At 32.0% G+C, this 18,518-nt stretch overlaps 1 protein-coding gene across 1 annotated transcript; it reads left to right on the plus strand.

Moving 5' to 3' along the window:
* Positions 1–7,588: 7,588 nt before the first annotated feature.
* On the plus strand, positions 7,589–17,808 carry LOC103499180 (oligouridylate-binding protein 1B-like). Its single transcript, XM_008462098.3, has 12 exons — positions 7,589–7,826; positions 9,403–9,464; positions 9,809–9,911; positions 10,045–10,121; positions 10,201–10,262; positions 10,363–10,450; positions 11,245–11,320; positions 11,407–11,437; positions 11,582–11,701; positions 11,908–11,993; positions 12,214–12,390; positions 17,197–17,808. Exons 1-12 carry the CDS (start codon positions 7,725–7,727, stop codon positions 17,479–17,481), a joined length of 1,269 nt encoding a protein of 422 aa, XP_008460320.1. The 5' UTR covers positions 7,589–7,724; the 3' UTR covers positions 17,482–17,808.
* The last annotated feature ends 710 nt before the right edge of the window (positions 17,809–18,518 follow it).

Consider the following 18,518-nt stretch of genomic DNA (forward strand, 5'->3'; position numbering starts at 1 on the left):
ATGGCCGTATGCCTGAATACCCTTAAATCGCTTTATCTTTATGTCTTGAAAGTAGTCTAGGTTAATTCTTTCATTTTCGTGTCGCCGAGCCATAGTGTGACATTTCGACTTTTTCATATGCAAGCCTACCAAGGCCAAATATCTCAATATGTACTATAAGGGGTACATGAGTAGTCCGACCCCGCCCAAGCCTTGTCGCACTCTTTGCAAGCTAAGCTATTTTCTTTGCAAATGACAGTCTTCAATACTTTCTTTATGATGTTTTCAACTATTTACTTTCTCTCTCCTGTTTTATAAAAATATTTTCCTGAGAACGTGGAGGGAGGCTACACCATATCGCGAGTTTGTCCGCGGATTTCGAATATCGAACGGCTGACTTGTTGACTGAGCAGAACAAGTGCCGCACAATCGTGTTTGAAAGTTACGATTGTGACACCAAGCATGATCGGTGGTCAGGGGATCAAGACGATGGGAGCCCTATCGGGTCTGATCTGTGTAACATTTCGGTGGTGGGGAAGATGATTCCGAGAATGGCAGTTTTCGATGGTGTTAGTGGTTGTTTTGGTTGAAGAAGCTGGAACGGACAACTTTAGTGACAACCCCACTCCGCCTGTAACATGATTCTTAGTTTCTTTCTCAAGTACATTTGTAATAAGTGTAGGTAGTTTTTCTTTAACTATGAAAGCATATATAGGTTTAGCTCACAGAATGCTCTAATGATCTCTTTTCCCTCGTCGATTTGATTCTCAATTTGTGCTTTGTATAGATACAGCAAACGAAAAATCCCAATTTTGCCTAGAATCTTCCTCTCTAAGACTAAAGGTCATGGTAATCAGACATTTACCTAAGATTTAATGTTCAATGACATTTACATATTGGAAAAATTTTATTTTTTTAAGGCTGTTATGTTTGGGCGTACTTTAATTTTTAGTATAAAGATTAGTTTGTGAATTCGAACCTAGTCCAACATAGGAAAACTATTTGTAATAAGTTGATATAATTCAATCAATCTCAACGTTGTCTTTATATCTGTGCTAAAATTATGTTGAATTTCTTTCCCATTTTCTCCTCTCATTAATTGGATCCTTCAAATTTCAAATCTTGACGATTAAGATTCTTAATTCGCAGGATTTTATCACAGAGTTCTTGCTTCTCCTCTTGTTGTAGATTTTGCTTCTTTCGATGGAAAGCCTCCCTTTAGTGAGGCCCTTGGGTTTTTTACTTATTTACTGCGGATTTACAACCCTGGCTATTGATTCCGATAGAAAATGGAAAGGACCATGAAGATGGTTTGACGAGACTATGCTAGACTGGTGTGAACCTTTGACAAATATTAAAACTAATTCACATTTGATAAGGCTGCATATTTGGCTTGCTGCAATGGAGCTAAAGTAGTAGTTGTCAGGACAAATGAAAGCACAATTGATGATTTTCATAAGCATGTTATATTATGTTCATCTTCTAACAATTGTCACATGGTCGCTTCCTACTATAGACAGTTTTAAAGCAAACTAGAGCTGGTCATTATTCTCCCATTGGGATTATTACGTTGGAAAAGACTACCTAAAAGGTACATGTGATTTTCTCATAGTTCTTAGAATTTTCTTAAAGTTTTTTTCTTAAAAAGGTAAAAGTTTAGTTTAATCGATTAATATCCAATAAATCAATCACGATTAAGTTTAATTAATTATTACCTATAAAAATATATCATTAAGACTTTATATATTAAAACATTTTCAATTAATATTTCATGTTATCTTAACCATTTAAATTTAAATTTTTTTTATTTATTATCAATATCCCAATTAAATTTTGTATTTATCTAACTACTTTTAGTAATTAAAATTTAAACATTTAACATAAAAATATTGATTTATTATATATTATATTATTTTAAGTGATTAAATAAAGTAATTAATTTTGAAAGAAACCCAAATGACAAATAAGGACCAAATCTTTATTTTTTTTTCTCTATAAATAATATATATAATGTTTAAAATTCTCATTATCCATCATATCTTGATATGGATAGGGAGTAGAGAAGAAATATTTTAAAGTATATATATGAATTAAAATCATTGAATCAATTGTTTTAAATTTTTTATTTATAGAAAAAATAAAAAATAAAATGAAGGGAAATACATAGAACATGATGGATGCTCTAAGGGCAGAGATCATGTTTTGCAATAAGAACTTATCCTTTTGTGCTATATATATATATATATATATTGCCTACCACTATCTTTCACATCTTGCGGACCAAAACTAACCATCTCTTCAAAAATAGTTCTTCAATAATTTAATTTACTCCATTTTACTTTCAAATTTATTTTTTAAAAAGAAAAACACTTCTATTTAAATAATCCAATTTATTAATAAAAAGTAATGATAACTGATTTTGATAAAGTTATTTTGGTTAGGTTTAAAAGTAGGGAAGCCCATGAGAATAAATAAATAAATAAGTTTGAGACATTTTCTATAATATAGCCACAAAAGAATTATTTATTTATTTATTTTTATTTTACGAATAATTTATTTATTTATTTTTATTTTACCGTAGGTTTGTCGAGTATTTTCATTCTAGTCATGGATTTGTAAAACATAAAAGAGTAGGAATGAAAAGAATTGAAATCTCTTCTCTAATAAAATATAATATAATAAATTACCAAAAAATAAATACAATATCTCTTCGTAGATACCAAAATGAATTTACCTTCTATCCATTTAAGGTTAGCAAATTTCAATTTGAGAGTAGTAACTATTCATCCAATCATACAAAAAGAAAATTATGTCAAATAACATGCAAGACACTAGAAGTGGAAAGGCCTTAATGGACTTGCCTAGGGCCAGGTGACCCAAAACTCCAAGGTAATAGTTGAAAAAGAAAAAAATAGAACTTAATTTCTTTTAACTATCTCTTTCTTCTTCACTCTTGTGACGTAATTGATGTAAGCATCTCTCATAATTGAGGTATGGTCAATGACTTATTCTATAGCTTTGTCGGAAGCAATTTAAGGATATATATTAGAGAAAAACATCAAAACCTTCTCAATTTTCAACTAGATAAATTCTAGTTTTTTCGAATGTATGACAATAACTTCATTTCATTCCAAAATTTATAAACTTGCTACGATTTTTAAAATTTTATTTCTAAACTGAAAAACCTATCTCATGTTTCAGGCACCACTTAGGATAGACTTGGTGGTCACGTACTTTTTCTAGCAAAGAAATTTATATAAAGTAAGACAAATGTTTATAGACCGAACAAAAATAGTTTTTAAAATTTTATTTTTGTTTTCAAAAATTAGTTAAAAAATTATATTATTTTAAAATAGAGGTAAAAAACAATACAAGAAATAGATAGAAAATGAAGTTTGAAAAATAATTATAAATATTATAATTATATCAATGCTTTCATATTAAAGTTATTTTGTCCATTGGAATAAGATTATAATATTTGAAAATTTTGATGTAACAATTTATTTGGAAAATTGCCATGGTGGAGTTTTAGGATTGATGGGAGAAAATAGACTTTTAAAACAAAATAGGAATGAAAAGTCCGATCTCCCTTTGAAATGAAATTTCCCATCCTCTTTCCTACAATAGACTCACACTTTATCTTCTTCCTCTGACTTATCTCTAACATCTTTCAAACTTTCTTTCTCTAGAAAATGTGTTTATTTTAATTAGTAAAAAATAGTTTATTTTAATTAGTAAAAAATATTTTTGAAATAAATTTATATTAAATGACAATTTTTTTTTAAATTTCCATCTACTTTTTTCCTCTTATTTATGATTTTGTTATTTAAACATGTCATACATTTAAACAAGTAATAAATTAGATTGTTTTTTTACCTTTTATAGTTAGATAAGATTTTTTTAAAATTGTAGTACATTAACTTATCTAGTTGAATTTGGATATGATTTGTTGTATAATTCAACATTAATTTACTTATTTATTTAATGATTTATTAAACTAAATAAGTAAATAAAGTTTCGGGTACACACCCATCTAATTTCACATGAATAGATAAAATAAAATAAAATAATCATAAACCTAAATGTTTTGTTCTAAAATTTAAACGATGGGTATATATATATATATATATATATATATATATATATATATATATAAATAAATAAATGTTGAATTGAAGATAAATCTTATCCAAATTCAACTAGATAAGTTAAGGTAACATAGTTTAAAAAAAAATATCTTATCTTATATTTCAAATTTTCTTGAAAATTAGAATTTGAAAATTTACTTAACCAGAAAAGTTATTTTTTAAAATTGAAATTTGGAGATTTAAATATTTAATAACATAGTATATATATATTTTAAAAAGATTGGAGATTGAAATTTGAAATTTGAAAATATATTTAATAAGAAAATGTATTTTTGAAAATTAGAAATTGGAATTTGGAAAATTATTTAATAAGAAATATATTTTTGAAAATTTGAATTTAGAGATTTGAATATTTAATACATAATATATTAAATCTATAGTATATATAAAAGGATGGAAATGGAGAAACATTTTAGCCTCATTTTACCCTTTCTTATCACTTTGTTTAGTCTTACACTAGTGACATTTTTGTCGTTCACATAGATTTAATGTTTGTAGTAATTTTCACATTCAACAAGATAGAAATTATCATTTATTAACTTTTCATCTCCTTATTATAATTTTTTTTAATTTTAAAATTTTATCTCCAATTAATTATATCATTTAAGTTTATCCAAATCTATTTATATTCCTCTCTCTCCCTTAATCTTCCATTTCCCAACTATTCACATTCCATTATCTCATATTAACTCTTTAGGATTTCTTGCAACCTTTCTAAATTCTTCATTTTCAAATCTTTGGGTATAAATACCTCAATTTTTTTCATTCATGTCCACGAGTCACAACAAAATGCTAAAGGTGCAGAAGAAATCAAATCATGCTTTTCTATTCTCTTCTAACTTTTTTCTTATTTTGTTGCCTTTTTTTTTTTTTATATATTGAAGTATGCTTGTATATATTCCTTTATTTATAGGTTTATTTTTAGTACACAACGAACGTTGGAAAAACTTGAACCACCAACTTTGGCATGTATATATGTATGCTCTTTATGTTTAAATCATGTAATATTAATAATCTTTTTTCAATGTAACAATGAGAATCTTGTTCATGTTTTTTCTTCATTTATTTTTTTTATCAAAGCTATTTTATTAAAGAAATGGTTGAGTGATCTATACTTTGATTTTGTAAAAATAATATAAATATTGTTGCAATTTATAAAGTATACATGAAGATAATAAAATGTGTAAAATAAGAAATATTAAAGTATTTCCTTTAATTTTTACCTGCAAAATCATTAAAAAAATTATGATTTTACATTTATAATTTCATAATTTCGAAAGAAATATGATTTTGATGGATGTTTTTACCCTTTCATTATAACTTTTTTTAGTCTTGCTTTAGTGGTAATTTTCTCATTTACATAGATTTAATGTTTGTAATCATTTTCACATTCAACAAGATAGAAGTTAAACTTCGTTAACTTTTCATCTCATTACTAAAAAAAAGTTTTGATCTCATAACTGATATTAGTTAATGTTCTATGTTATTAGGGTCATAATGTAACTTTTATATCTTCCACAACGTAATTGATATTACATAATGTTATATGTTATTACAAAACTAACAACCTCTATGTCTTCCACTTTATTTAGATATATATAGATTAGATGGTTAAGTTTGCAACTTGTAAGCTCAAGATGTTAAGAAATGGAATTTAATTGTGCAAACATTCAATCAATGGAAAAACAAAGAGACATATGAGAAGAAGATGATGAATTTGGAAAATATTGAAATGACTCTTCAAATTTTGTAAAGTTATGTTAAAATTATAATTTTTTCGTGTATGATTTTCACATGTATCGCACACATTGTTTACTTGTATCTTTAAAAAAGTGGGATTCACTCATTGAAGTTGTGGACAGGGTCTATGACTTCCAAGCAAAGTCGTGTGCGGGCAACACGACTTCGCCCAAAATACTTTATTTTTATCAATAGTTTGCATTCTACTCTATTTTTGACATTATTTCTAAAAAATATGTTATTTAAAGGGGTCTTTTCAAAAATATAAAAAAGCGGCAAAATATTTACACTCTATTGAACAATTCAAAAAACAAAAAAGCTAAGAGGCCCACCGTGTAAAATACAAAAAATGTCCCGTCTACCACGCCGTCAATAACGTGCGCGTAATATATTTGCGATTTATACGCGATCGTTTAGATATGGTTCAATATATACGCGATCGATTAGATATTGTTCAATATATACGTGATCGTTTAGATATGGTTCAATATATACGCAATCGTTTAGACATGATTCAATATATACGCGATGGTTCAGATATGGCCAATTGTTTAGATATGCTATAATTTATACGCGTTCATTTAGATATGGCTACAATGCGATATGACTATAATTTATACGGGATCGTTTAGATATGGTTACAATTTATCTTTTCAATTCCATCGTTTATTTAAAACCAAAATGATTTTTTTAAAAAAATTTGGTACACGATTTTATTAATTCTTTTATTACACGATCGTTTAGATATTTACACGATTGTTTACTTTACATTTGGCTACTCCAATAATTTTTTTATAATTTTTTATTTTTTTTACACGTAGATTTGCCTACTCCAATCTAAATGATTTTTTTTTCAAGATTCTTTATACGATCTTTTAGATTTTGCTATTTTGTTGTATACAATCTTATACACAGTTGTTTAGATTTGGTTACCAAAATGTAAACATGTAAAAAAATAAAAAAGAAAGACGACTGAAAGAAATGACAGCGAAAAAAGAAGGAAAAGTAGAAAGACGATTGAAAGAAATTGAAGCAAAAAAAAAACGAAGAGGAAGAGAAGAAAAACGATGGAAAGATTAAACGACATAAATAAAGAATTGAAAAATAAGAAAAATGATGGAAAGAAATCGCAGAAAAGAAAAAGAGAAAAGAAGAAAGACGAAATCGCAGAAGACGGGGAGACGAATCGCTAGCATGAAAAGAAAGATGGAAGGACAAACATGAAATATTTAAAAAAATGTCCAACCTTACGAGCTTTGTTACTAAGTTTTCCTTATTTTTTTTTTTTAAAAACTCTTTATGTGAAAGAAAAGAATTTCATTCAAGCATAAATTAAAAAATTTCATTCAAGCATAAATTGGACTTTTCACTCATATTTTGTTCTAAAAAACTATTTTCTCCCAATCAATTTTAAAACACCACCCTTAAAAAATGGACTATACTTGGCAATTTCCCATCTTATTTTACCAAACATGCTATGATTTAATTTACTAATTCCAAATGAAATATTTTGTAAAAAAAAAAAAAGAATTTGTTAAAAAGAATTATTATATTTGAGATTAAAATATAAAAATGATTAGAAAATGATAATAAATAAAGTAAAGAATTGTTGTGCGGACTTTGTTTGTTAGGATGTTAAGTGTCGCCCTGTGATTGGTTGATTCAAACAGAGGAAAAACAAACCAATGCAGAATATAAAATCTCTTTTTAGGAGCCACTCAAAACTTTCTGGGGGCGTCTCTCTTCTTCTCCCATTTTTTCGAGGTCGTTGACACGAGCCTCGTTCCACACCTGTGCCCTAATCTATCGCTTTGTCTGGAAAATTATTGTAATTTAAGGCCATAAACCCGAAGAAAAATGCAGCATCAGAGGTTGAAGCAACAGCAGCAAGCTTTGATGCAGCAAGCTCTTCTTCAGCAGCAGTCTCTCTATCATCCTGGCCTCTTAGCTCCTCCCCAGGTTTCAACTTCTTCCCATCCACTGATTTATATTCTTTCATTTGATTCTTTCCTTTTCCTCGTTGATTTTGAGCTCGATTGCTTCTTGATGGAACGGAGGGAGGTGGGTTAATTTTTTCTTCTTCTTCTTCTTCTTACAACGAGCTTGATTCGAGCCTTAATGGGTAGTTTTAGTTTCTTACTTTTGTTTCAACTATCGATAAATTGAAGGGGATTCTGCATTTGTAAGATATGTGGAATTGGGTTTCATTTGTACTTCACATTACCAAGTGCGGTATCAATTATCATATCAATCATAGGCGGAGCTAAGAATTTCCATAGAAGAGGGCAAAGCTATTATAGTCTTATATTCTTCTTTCGTTTTGTTTCCCTAAATTGTAGATTGCTTATCGATATCTTGATGTTTGATAATAGTTTAAGTTCTAGTAAAATCAATTCTTCTGGTTGGTTATAAGTTTGATATAACATCTGAATTATAATTAATTTATGATGATGTTATTAACAGTTGTCAACCTACAAGCTTTCTTGGCACCTAGGTATTGTAGGTTTAGGCGAATTGCCCCTTAAAATTAGTCGAGAGGCCCGAACGCTCTAGGTTAGGAGTAATAAAGAAATGTTATTATTGGTTGTCATAGGAGTAATGATTAGACTGCTTCCTTGTGCAGTGTGTTCTAAACAATATGTATTATAATTTTATTTTATATTCCAACCATTCCATCACGGATATGTGGTCTTAGTACAACCGTCTTCTGGTCCGGAAAGTGTCATGAAAGGATTCTTGGAAACTTGAGAACAACAATAGGATAGAGACCCCTGGGTTTCATTACCATTCAAGTTGGTTGGCTGGCTGGCAATTGTTTCAGTTTTTTTATTTAATTTTGTTTAGATGGTTAAACATTCAAACCTTTCTTCTCTACATTAATAGGATAAACTGAAACCTTGTATTTTCCCTAGTTAACTCAGTATATACATTCTTCAATAAGTTATGGAGTCGTCAAACAGAGATGGATGAAATAAATGTAATTTGTTTTTATTTTGTTAAATATTATGTTATGCACACCAACATCCTGTTCAGTGAATGAGATAAATGTCTGTCTCTTCTGCATATTATTTTAGTGGTTCGTTTATCTAAGCTTACAATTTTCAACTATTTGAATAATTAGTTTGAAAATTGGAAGTTACTTGGACTAGTTTGGATTGCTTGTTATAATGTCTCATAGGCTAGAGAGAGTTTGTCTCATTAAAAGAATCTTCAGAATACAAGACTAAGAGAAAAAGTAACAATCTGCTTAACAATAAAATCACAACTACTAACAAAACATAACTAATGCAGATATTAGTTATTATTCCACAAAATTCCAAAATTTGTGAAAAATAGATGTTTACAGTTAAAACTTAAAAATGTAATTTAGTTAGCTTTACATCAGGTTATTTTTCTTGTGTATAAGCATTAGCATCTTTTAACCTCTCTGGATTAGTCAGGAAAATTTCATGGAACCATTTTGAAATCCTTCAGCTCCAGGTCATTTTCTGCTGTGCCATTTTTCTCATTTTTCTTTTACCCTTTCTTTTTGCAGATCGAGCCAATTCCTAGTGGAAATTTACCTCCTGGTTTTGATGCAAGCACTTGCCGCAGTGTGTGAGTGTTTGGCTATACTATTACCATTCACTATTTTTTTCATTATACTTCTCATTATATTTTATTGTAATTAATTTTTTTTTTTTGCTTTTAGTTTTATTTCTTGCTAAATCTTATAATGCTGTGTAATAGTTTCATTAGTTTTACGTTTGCGATAAAATCCTTTGCTTGCAATTACACGAATCATTTCAAATTTCAGTGATGATTATAAATATAGTTTGTGCACTGTAACTAAATTTTTGAGGTATATTGTTGAATTCTTGGTTATCTTCTCTCGTTGCATCTCTGACCCTACTTTGTCACTTCCTTTTGATTATTGTATAACTGACTGCTTTATAATTCAGATATGTTGGGAACATCCATATACAAGTAACAGAACCACTTCTTCAAGAGGTTTTTGGTAGTATTGGTCCTGTTGAAGGCTGTAAGCTTGTAAGAAAGGAGAAGGTTTGTCTTCTGCACTGCATATTATCCTTCCTTAAACTTGAGTATTGGACTTGTCGGAAATTGCTTGTCATATTTTATGTTTTAAGATCATTATCATACTGACCTACGCTTGTGTTATCTCTCCTTTTTGTAGTCATCCTATGGATTTGTCCACTACTTTGATCGCAGATCAGCTGCCCTGGCTATTTTATCACTCAATGGGAGGCATTTGTGAGTAGAACTATGTATATATTTTTATTAAGTCTTCTTATTTTGTAGTGTTATCTCGAACGTATTATGTATGTTGCAGGTTTGGGCAGCCTATTAAAGTTAACTGGGCATATGCTAGTAGCCAGAGGGAAGACACATCAGGTTGGACTTTAAATGTTATCTTATTTACTGATCTTATGATGGTTTTTTTAATCAAAACAAAACTTCCACAAACATTTAAAGATTTTTCTTCTTTGTGCAGGTCATTTCAACATTTTTGTTGGCGATCTTAGCCCTGAAGTCACTGATGCTATGTTGTTTGCATGCTTTTCTGCTTACTCCAGTTGCTCGTAAGCATAATCTCTTTAAATATTAAACTTTGTTTCTCATCTTCCTTCTTGAACTATTCATTTAATGGCTCCCTAACTATGAAAATTAAGATTAACAGTGTGTGTGTTTTATTATTGAGTTATTGAAATTATTAATTTATATATATGTGTATATATGGAAACTGAAATTTTCATGGGCACTACTATGAAAACTGGAAAGATTAGTAAGCTTCCTCTTGGAGTATGTAGAAAAACAGTTTCCCCAATAAAACCCAGTCACAGAACACATAAACTCAAGAAATTGAAAGAACTCAATCCTGACTTGTGTAGCAGACAAGAAACCATAAGTTTCTTTTCTTCCTCTTAAGAGGTCAATAACCTTTTGAACATGATGCATTCTAACTGAGCAACCCTTTCAATGAAGCTCTAAATGAGATGGCCGTGAACCAAAGACTTTTCCAATCCTGTAAAATCTAGAATGACAACAATTCCAAAATTTCCTATTGGAAAATCCACTGCAAATGCAAAGTCAAGACTCAAGAGCAACCCCAAACCAGGAAGTAAAGTCTGAAAAAACAAAAGGATGGAAGTTGCCAGTTTTCTTTCCACCAATTCTTGAAATAACCTGTCTGATAAAGCCCATAAATGAACTTCTATCTCTTCCAAACTAATGCCTCTCACTTTTCCTGGCAAACATTATTTCTTGTACCAATGGAAATGTCATCCTTTCTAAGATTCATTGATAGGCTAAAAAAATGAGTTTTCAACAAGTCTCATGGACAAGTGCATCTTTACCGCTATTTTGCTAATTTCAGAGATGCGAGGGTTATGTGGGATCAGAAGACTGGGCGATCAAGAGGGTTTGGATTTGTTTCCTTCCGAAACCAGCAGGTTTGAATTTCTTCTCAGTGCTTCTGCTAACTGTTTGTACTTTAATTTTGTTCTGAAGAATGAACATTTTGATGCGCTTCTTTCAGGAAGCTCAAAATGCAATAAATGATTTAACCGGTATGTTCTGGTTCTTATCTTTTTTCCTTAATGGTCCTCTGCCAATCCTTGTAATGTCTCTTGGGATTTAGTTACTGTGTTGGACTTATGCTTGGAACTTATTAATCTGACCACTTATTGGTCTTGTATATATTTTCCACTTAGGTAAGTGGCTTGGGAGTAGACAGATTCGTTGTAACTGGGCTGCTAAAGGTGCTGGGGTGAATGAAGATAAACAGGGCTCAGATACCAAAAGTGTGGTAGAACTATCAAATGGCTCATCTGGTGAGTTTTGTACAGAACCTGGACCCCATCTGAAGAGATTGCTACTTTTGCTATTTATTTTAACACCCTAAAATTAAATTGTGATTCATTTAGTTGAATTACAAGCAGAAGAAAACGTTTCTGTGCAAGTGTGAAATTTGGTTCTCTGTGACCTTGTTATTAGAGTAAGATCTGAAAAGCTTATATTCATCTCTGTGGTTGTGCAGAAGATGGTAAAGAGTCTGTAAATAATGATGCTCCTGAGAACAACCTTCAATATACTACTGTATACGTTGGCAATCTTGCTCCAGAGGTAAAACTACTTTATTATTGCATGATCTAACCATTTAGCTCTTTAAGATGCACTTAGAACGTGCACTAGCATGGAGGCCTCTTTATAAGGCTCCATATATAGGGGAAAAGATGTTTGAGGGTGATATCTCATTTCTTCAAAGGATGTTCGATAAAATATTCCTAAACATCATAGTTGACAAAGCTATTTCATTTGGAACAATAAATTTTCTTGTCTGCAGGTTAGTCAACTTGATCTACATCGCCATTTTCATTCTCTTGGTGCTGGGGTCATTGAAGAAGTCCGAATTCAGCGGGATAAAGGATTTGGTTTTGTGAGGTATAATACTCATGCGGAGGCAGCTCTGGCTATTCAGATGGGAAATACTCGGTCTTTTCTTTGTGGCAGACAAATAAAGGTATGGTTCTGCTTTATATGGTGATACGACTCTCTCGTTTTGCTAATTGTGTCCATCAGGAAAATTTTTATAAAATATGAACCGTATGTCACTTTCCTTTGCTACACTAGTTGCCAGTGCTGAAGTTTTTGAATGGTAATCGTCATGTTACAATTCATTAAGGAAAGTAGCTGACATCACGTACTAGTGATATGACAGCCATATTCCATAGATTTGAGTCTGAACTGATGTAATTGGTCACCTGAAAATAAAATTAAAGGTGTCTAAGTCTTGGTAGTATTGGACAGTTGGCTCCATTTTTGGTGCATAATCATTGCTTTTCTGTTTATAATTTTTCAAATACATGAGGGAGAAAGGTTAACAAGTTTAATCATCCAGCTCTCTTTTATTTTCATTTACAACAATCAAATTTCCAAGTTATTAATGCATCTACAGTCTTCTATGATCTCTGGAAATTTCCATCAGAAATTATAATGTGCATAATCTTACTAATGACGGCCATCCTTCCCCATCGGCTCACTTGGTGACCCCTCTGCTCCTCCATCCCTCTGGTCTTCTGTGCGATCTTCCTCTTCCCCTTTTCCCCCAAGATTTCTTCTTGAAATTGTTTGATCGTTTTATAGCCATTGTTTCTACTGCTTTCTTTTGGTGCAAAACCAAGCAAGATTTTGGTCACAATAACTTATTTGATTTCTTATTGGAGAGCTTCACTAATTCACCCATAGGTGCATGGGACTGGGAGTTTTTTACTCCCTTAATTTATTGATCTGAGTTTATTCTTTTTCAAAAAAAAATTCTTAAACTCAATTGAAGGGACAGTTGATGTGAAGAAATATTTGGGAGGGAAAGTGGAACCAAGAATCTAAAGGGGGGAGATGTGAATTCCAAATATTTTCGGTTTGTTTCCTCATAGAGACAAAAACCTTTTCTTTGAGAGAGTTGAGCAGGTATTATGTTTGAGTAAGTATGAGATGTCGAGGAAGACTTGATCAATTGATTTACTAAGCCATCGTCCTAAAACTAGGCAAAATATAATCATCCCCTAGATTGGAACCCAATAAATATCATTTAGAGACCATGAAGCATAGATACTTCATGTGAGGTAGGGCAGATATTTTCCAGATACATGTGTATTTGGTGGCATGTCTGTTTTTACTTTTTTCTCTCTTTCTTAATAACGTCTCACCTTCCCCTTGCTTGAAGGGTACATGCTAGACATCACCGAGCATCAGTTCACCTGAAGATTGATTCTTAGTGTCAGCAAAGCAAAACCTATATTATGCCTTGTTCCCTAACGAGTTGGAAACCACTAGTCTGACTAGTCTTACCTCGTGACATCACCGAGCATCAGTTCACCTGAATATTGATAGCTGAAAATCCAAAAGTTCAGTGTTGCAGCCTTGTATTAATTGAAAGTTTAGTACTAAATCCCGACATGTAGAAATATGGTTTGGAAGAAATCAACGCGTTTTCCACAATATGGCTTCAGTATGGTCTGATCGATTTGAGTATGCTTGTTTAAATGCTTCATCATGGTGCTCAATGTCAAAGGATTTTAGGATTAATCTCCACAAAGGACATTCACCTCAATTGGCAAGCTTTTATTGTTTAGCCATTTTGAGTGGCTAAGGAGATTTAGGCAAGGGCCCTTTTCTGCCCGGTTTAGAGTTGTCTTTTAGTCTTTTGTTAATGATAGACTGCTGATGTAAAGGTCTTATGTTTTTTTTTTTATCATTTTTACTTTTTCAATGTCATTTCATTTCTCTATTTTTCGGATATGATGAGGACGCCAAGGCGGTGTCAACTTAGTTGAGATGTCCGAGTGCGTTTACTGATCCCTATTTCTTTAATTGCCCATTGTATAACCCTCTTGTACTTTGCATTTGGGTGCGTTTACTGATCCCTAATTCTTTAATTGCCCATTGTATAACCCTCTTGTACTTTCAGCTCTGCTCCTTTTTTATAATAAATGAGATTCCTTTCCCTAAAAAAACCCCACATGTAGAAGTCTTTAGAGGAAAACAAGTGATTTTTTTCTTTTCTGGATTTTAATCCAATCTTTGAAAGGTGTTTTCCTTTTTGGTCATAGCATAAAATCTTATCTTGGGTTGCCTTCAAATGCCAACTATTCCATTCTATATCTATGGTCATCAAGGGGAAAAATTCAGGCCACAACCGGTAGTATACAAAGTTGACCTCTCTTCCCCTTCATCTTTAGTTTCATGATCTTTTTTTCTCTTATTCTTTTTTCTTTTTATTATATTTTTAGCCAGCAACACTCTCCACAAACGAATCTTTATATGCTGATAGCACCAAATGAACCTCAATATGCTGATAGCACCAAACGAACCTCAATATGCTGATAGCGCCACCAACTTCTCCTACGGACTTAATTGGGTTAAAACTTGGTATCGAAACCTACTGAGTGATAATTTTCAAATTCAGAGAAACCTTGAAATTGAAAAAGGGCAGTCTCCTTCCGTCAAATCATGACTAATCTTCTCAAGGCTGTCAAATACTTTGAAGCCTCCTCTGACTCTGACTTAGACTTGTCTTTCTAGATTGGAGGCCTTGGGTCTCGTTCTGCCAAGTCCTCAAAATAGTGCCAACATCATCCAATGTTCTTCAGTGACTTAGCCCTATCTATCTCAGTCTCAACTTAAATGGACCTTGAATACATTTCGTCTCAACTTAAATGGACCTTAAATAGGTTTCTTTTGGAAACCAATCGTTGAAGGTTGGTGGTAGGTACACCCTTATTCTCCCTTCTAAAATCTCCAATTTTACTCCATATTCCTCTCCAAGGTTCCGGGAAATTTCTTCAGAGATTCTGCCATTGGAACAAGCCCTTCATAAGCTCCCATGTAGTCAACTGGAAAAGTGCTTCTTGCCCCATCCTCCCACGTGGAATAGGCTTCAGAGATTTTTCCCAAAATAGCCAAATATTTCTAGCCAAGATGACAATTTTCTGTAGAAAAGGTAGCTCTTTGGAGTTGATATTTTTGGCCAAATATTGCCTTAACCCTGCAGATTGGTGGCCTAATTCCCTTGAACAGTCGGACTAAAGGTTCTTAGGCTGGTGCTTCCCAAAGACCACTTGTAGTCAGCTTGAACTATTTGAACTAATGTGGTGTATGCTATACTTTGGAATGGTTTGAGAGTCTCAAGAACTTTATATATATATATATATAGTTTAATTTTTAAATGTTTTTTTTTACAAAATTAGAGAATCCTTTTGGATTCTTATTAAAACTCTTCTCTCCTTGACATTCTTTCTAAAGATTATTTTTTAAATTATGATCTTTTGCATATAATCCAATCGGAAAAGCCTTAATGGGTAACGCATTGGTATTGCTCTAGTGGGGGTATCCTTTTTTACTTCCTTTGACAAAAAAAGCAGAATTTTTCATTGATTGAATGAAGTCTAGGGGGATATCCCCTCTCTCCATTTTTGTGTAGCGTCTCTTGATTTTATTTTCTCTGTTTCCTATGAAAAAAGGAAATCTCAACACAACCATGATTTTCTTTTGGATTGGCAAGGATCTTCATATCGAATTTTCGACAACAGCTGGAGATGTTCCATCCCTCTTCCCTCTTTCCAAATCTTTAACTTCTGATACCAATGTACCCCTCATCTTTTGAACAGGTAGCTTTCTGTGTGGAACATAAACCTCAGAAGACAACTTTAAAGACGAGGTGTTCCAAGATTGGCTATCAGTATTTTTCATGGATGATTTTTGTCTATGGTCTGTTCTCTCTTCCGGATACTTCATTCTTGGGACTGGCCTTTTGACCTGTCAGGTTTTCTTGGATTGCAAATCTCCTCAGAGGCATTTTCATTCCAAATTTATATAAGTTATTTGAAAGATCTATAGATGTACAAAGATCCAACTCATGATCCAAAGAAGTATGCAGCTGATCATCTCCACTAATAGATGTGTTTACTGGAGAATCCAAAGATTAGTTATATCTTATATCCACTGCGGTGTCTTCTCCTTGTGGCATTTGCTCTTAAGTCTTATTCTCTTTTGATGCATCCTTGGCCCTTATTAGGAATGTAAACTTCAACCTTATAGCCCTCATGCTCTCTGACCCTTCCAAGATTCTTTTGGACGATCTCATCAACTTCTTTTGGATTATGTGGCCAATCAATTTTTGTAGGCAAAAGAAAGTGATAAATCATCGATTGACCCACGCATCGAAGATATACAAAAAAGCCCCATGACATGATGCAAATCCAATGTATCTCATCCACACCCTCATGCTTTTTGAAATGTTTTGTTCTTATAATATTTATGATATTTTACCTAATTAGAGGAGTTTTTATACCTCCCTTAGTTGGGCTGGAGCTATCCTTCTCTCTTTTGTCTATTTCACACGTCATGAAACTCATTCTTTTGAGGCTTACTAGTTACTACTGGGATGTCCTGTTATCTACTCCAACTGTTTATTATAAAAGCGTGTATCACATTCAGTTGTAATGATATGGAAAACATTTTTGCAGTTTTTGTAGTCAGTAATTTCAGCTGGAATTTTGGTTTGAAAGGATGCTTGGCAATCTTTCAAAGTCTTTTTGTATTTTTCTTTTCAAACTTTAGTTTGTATTGGGAACTTTTATCTTTCATGGTTGCTCTTTGATTAGCGCAATTGTTTTTGTTCTTTTTATTCTCTTTTCGTTTCTTTGTAATTTGTTGGTCTCTTTTCAATATATCAATAAAAAGTTCTATTTCTTAAGAAAAAAAGGTCTAGGAGGAACTCTCTAGTTCTTTTGGGAAATAACCCAATTGGTTTTTGTCCTTATTGCAGTGCTCTTGGGGTAGCAAACCCACACCACCAGGAACAACATCTAACCCACTCCCACTACCAGCAGTTGCTTCCACTCCTGGTCTTTCAGCCACTGACCTTTTGGCTTATGAGCGGCAACTAGCAATAACCAAAATGGGTGGTGTTCATGCAGCACTTATGCACCCTCAGGGGCCTCATCCTATGAAACAGGCACCTATGGGAATGGGTGCAGCTGCAGCTAGCCAGGCTTTATACGATGGTGGCTTCCAGAACATTGCAGCACAGCAACTTATGTACTACCAGTAGTAAATATGGCTTAGCTTTTGCTTTTGCTTGATGAAATCTATTTATATCTTACTTTTTCTGAGATTATGAGCCTTCAATGCACCCTCTATATCTGAGTTTTTTCTTTTTTTTGGTGTTCAGATTCTTTTGCACCTACAAATGGAAATTATGTTTGTTACATTTGCTTTTTCTTTTTTTAGTGTTATTATTAGGGCCAGGGTCGGTGGCTATGGGCAATTGAGGAAGCTTGTTGATCAATCAGAATGTACTTTGTTACTTTGTTTTCTTTCTGAAAGACAATCTTGTTGTTACATACAATATAATATAGAACATATTCAACTGATTTAACCCACCACAGCCGAACTGTGAACAAAAAGTTCTAGAAGAGAAAACCGAGTGTCGTACTGCGAAGATTGGGCTCTTATTAATTGGTTTTTCTGATTTTTGTCCGTGTTTGATTGTATATTTCGTTTTTAATGTTTAACCTCGAAATAGATTAAGGATGGATTTTAGTTTGATGATATTGCTATTACGTAACAATATTTTTGAAATTATCCATCAATTTTGCAATGAAGTACTTACTCGACTCAATTTAATCAAGAAAGTTGCGCAATTCAATTGGTTACCACTGCTCACTTTACAGGGCTGGATTTGTTTATGATGTCCCGTTTATTGAATGGGCAAGTTATTACTATTATTATTTTCATTTAAGGCTATTTTTATTTGGAAAATTATTTTTGAAGTCAAATATGCTGAAAAAATGTTTATAAATATATGGCGGTCTACCTACAATAATAGACTAATATTTTCTTACATTTGTAAATTTGTAATATTTTTGGATTCAGTTTGTGATATTTTAGAACAATTTTTTTTTCTTTTTTTTATTCTTATGATTGTGATTACCAATGTTCAGAGCATGTTTATGTCGTTATTCTTATGATTATGATTATATATGTTTAGATCACGGATAGTTTCTAAAATTAAGTAAATAAGGCAGGATTGATTTAGTGGAGTCAGCTAGATGTATTAATAAAGACAGTTAATAGTAATGATTACGC

The sequence above is a fragment of the Cucumis melo genome, chromosome 4 (assembly GCF_025177605.1).
Source record: "Cucumis melo cultivar AY chromosome 4, USDA_Cmelo_AY_1.0, whole genome shotgun sequence".
In the NCBI taxonomy this organism is placed as follows: domain Eukaryota; kingdom Viridiplantae; phylum Streptophyta; class Magnoliopsida; order Cucurbitales; family Cucurbitaceae; genus Cucumis; species Cucumis melo.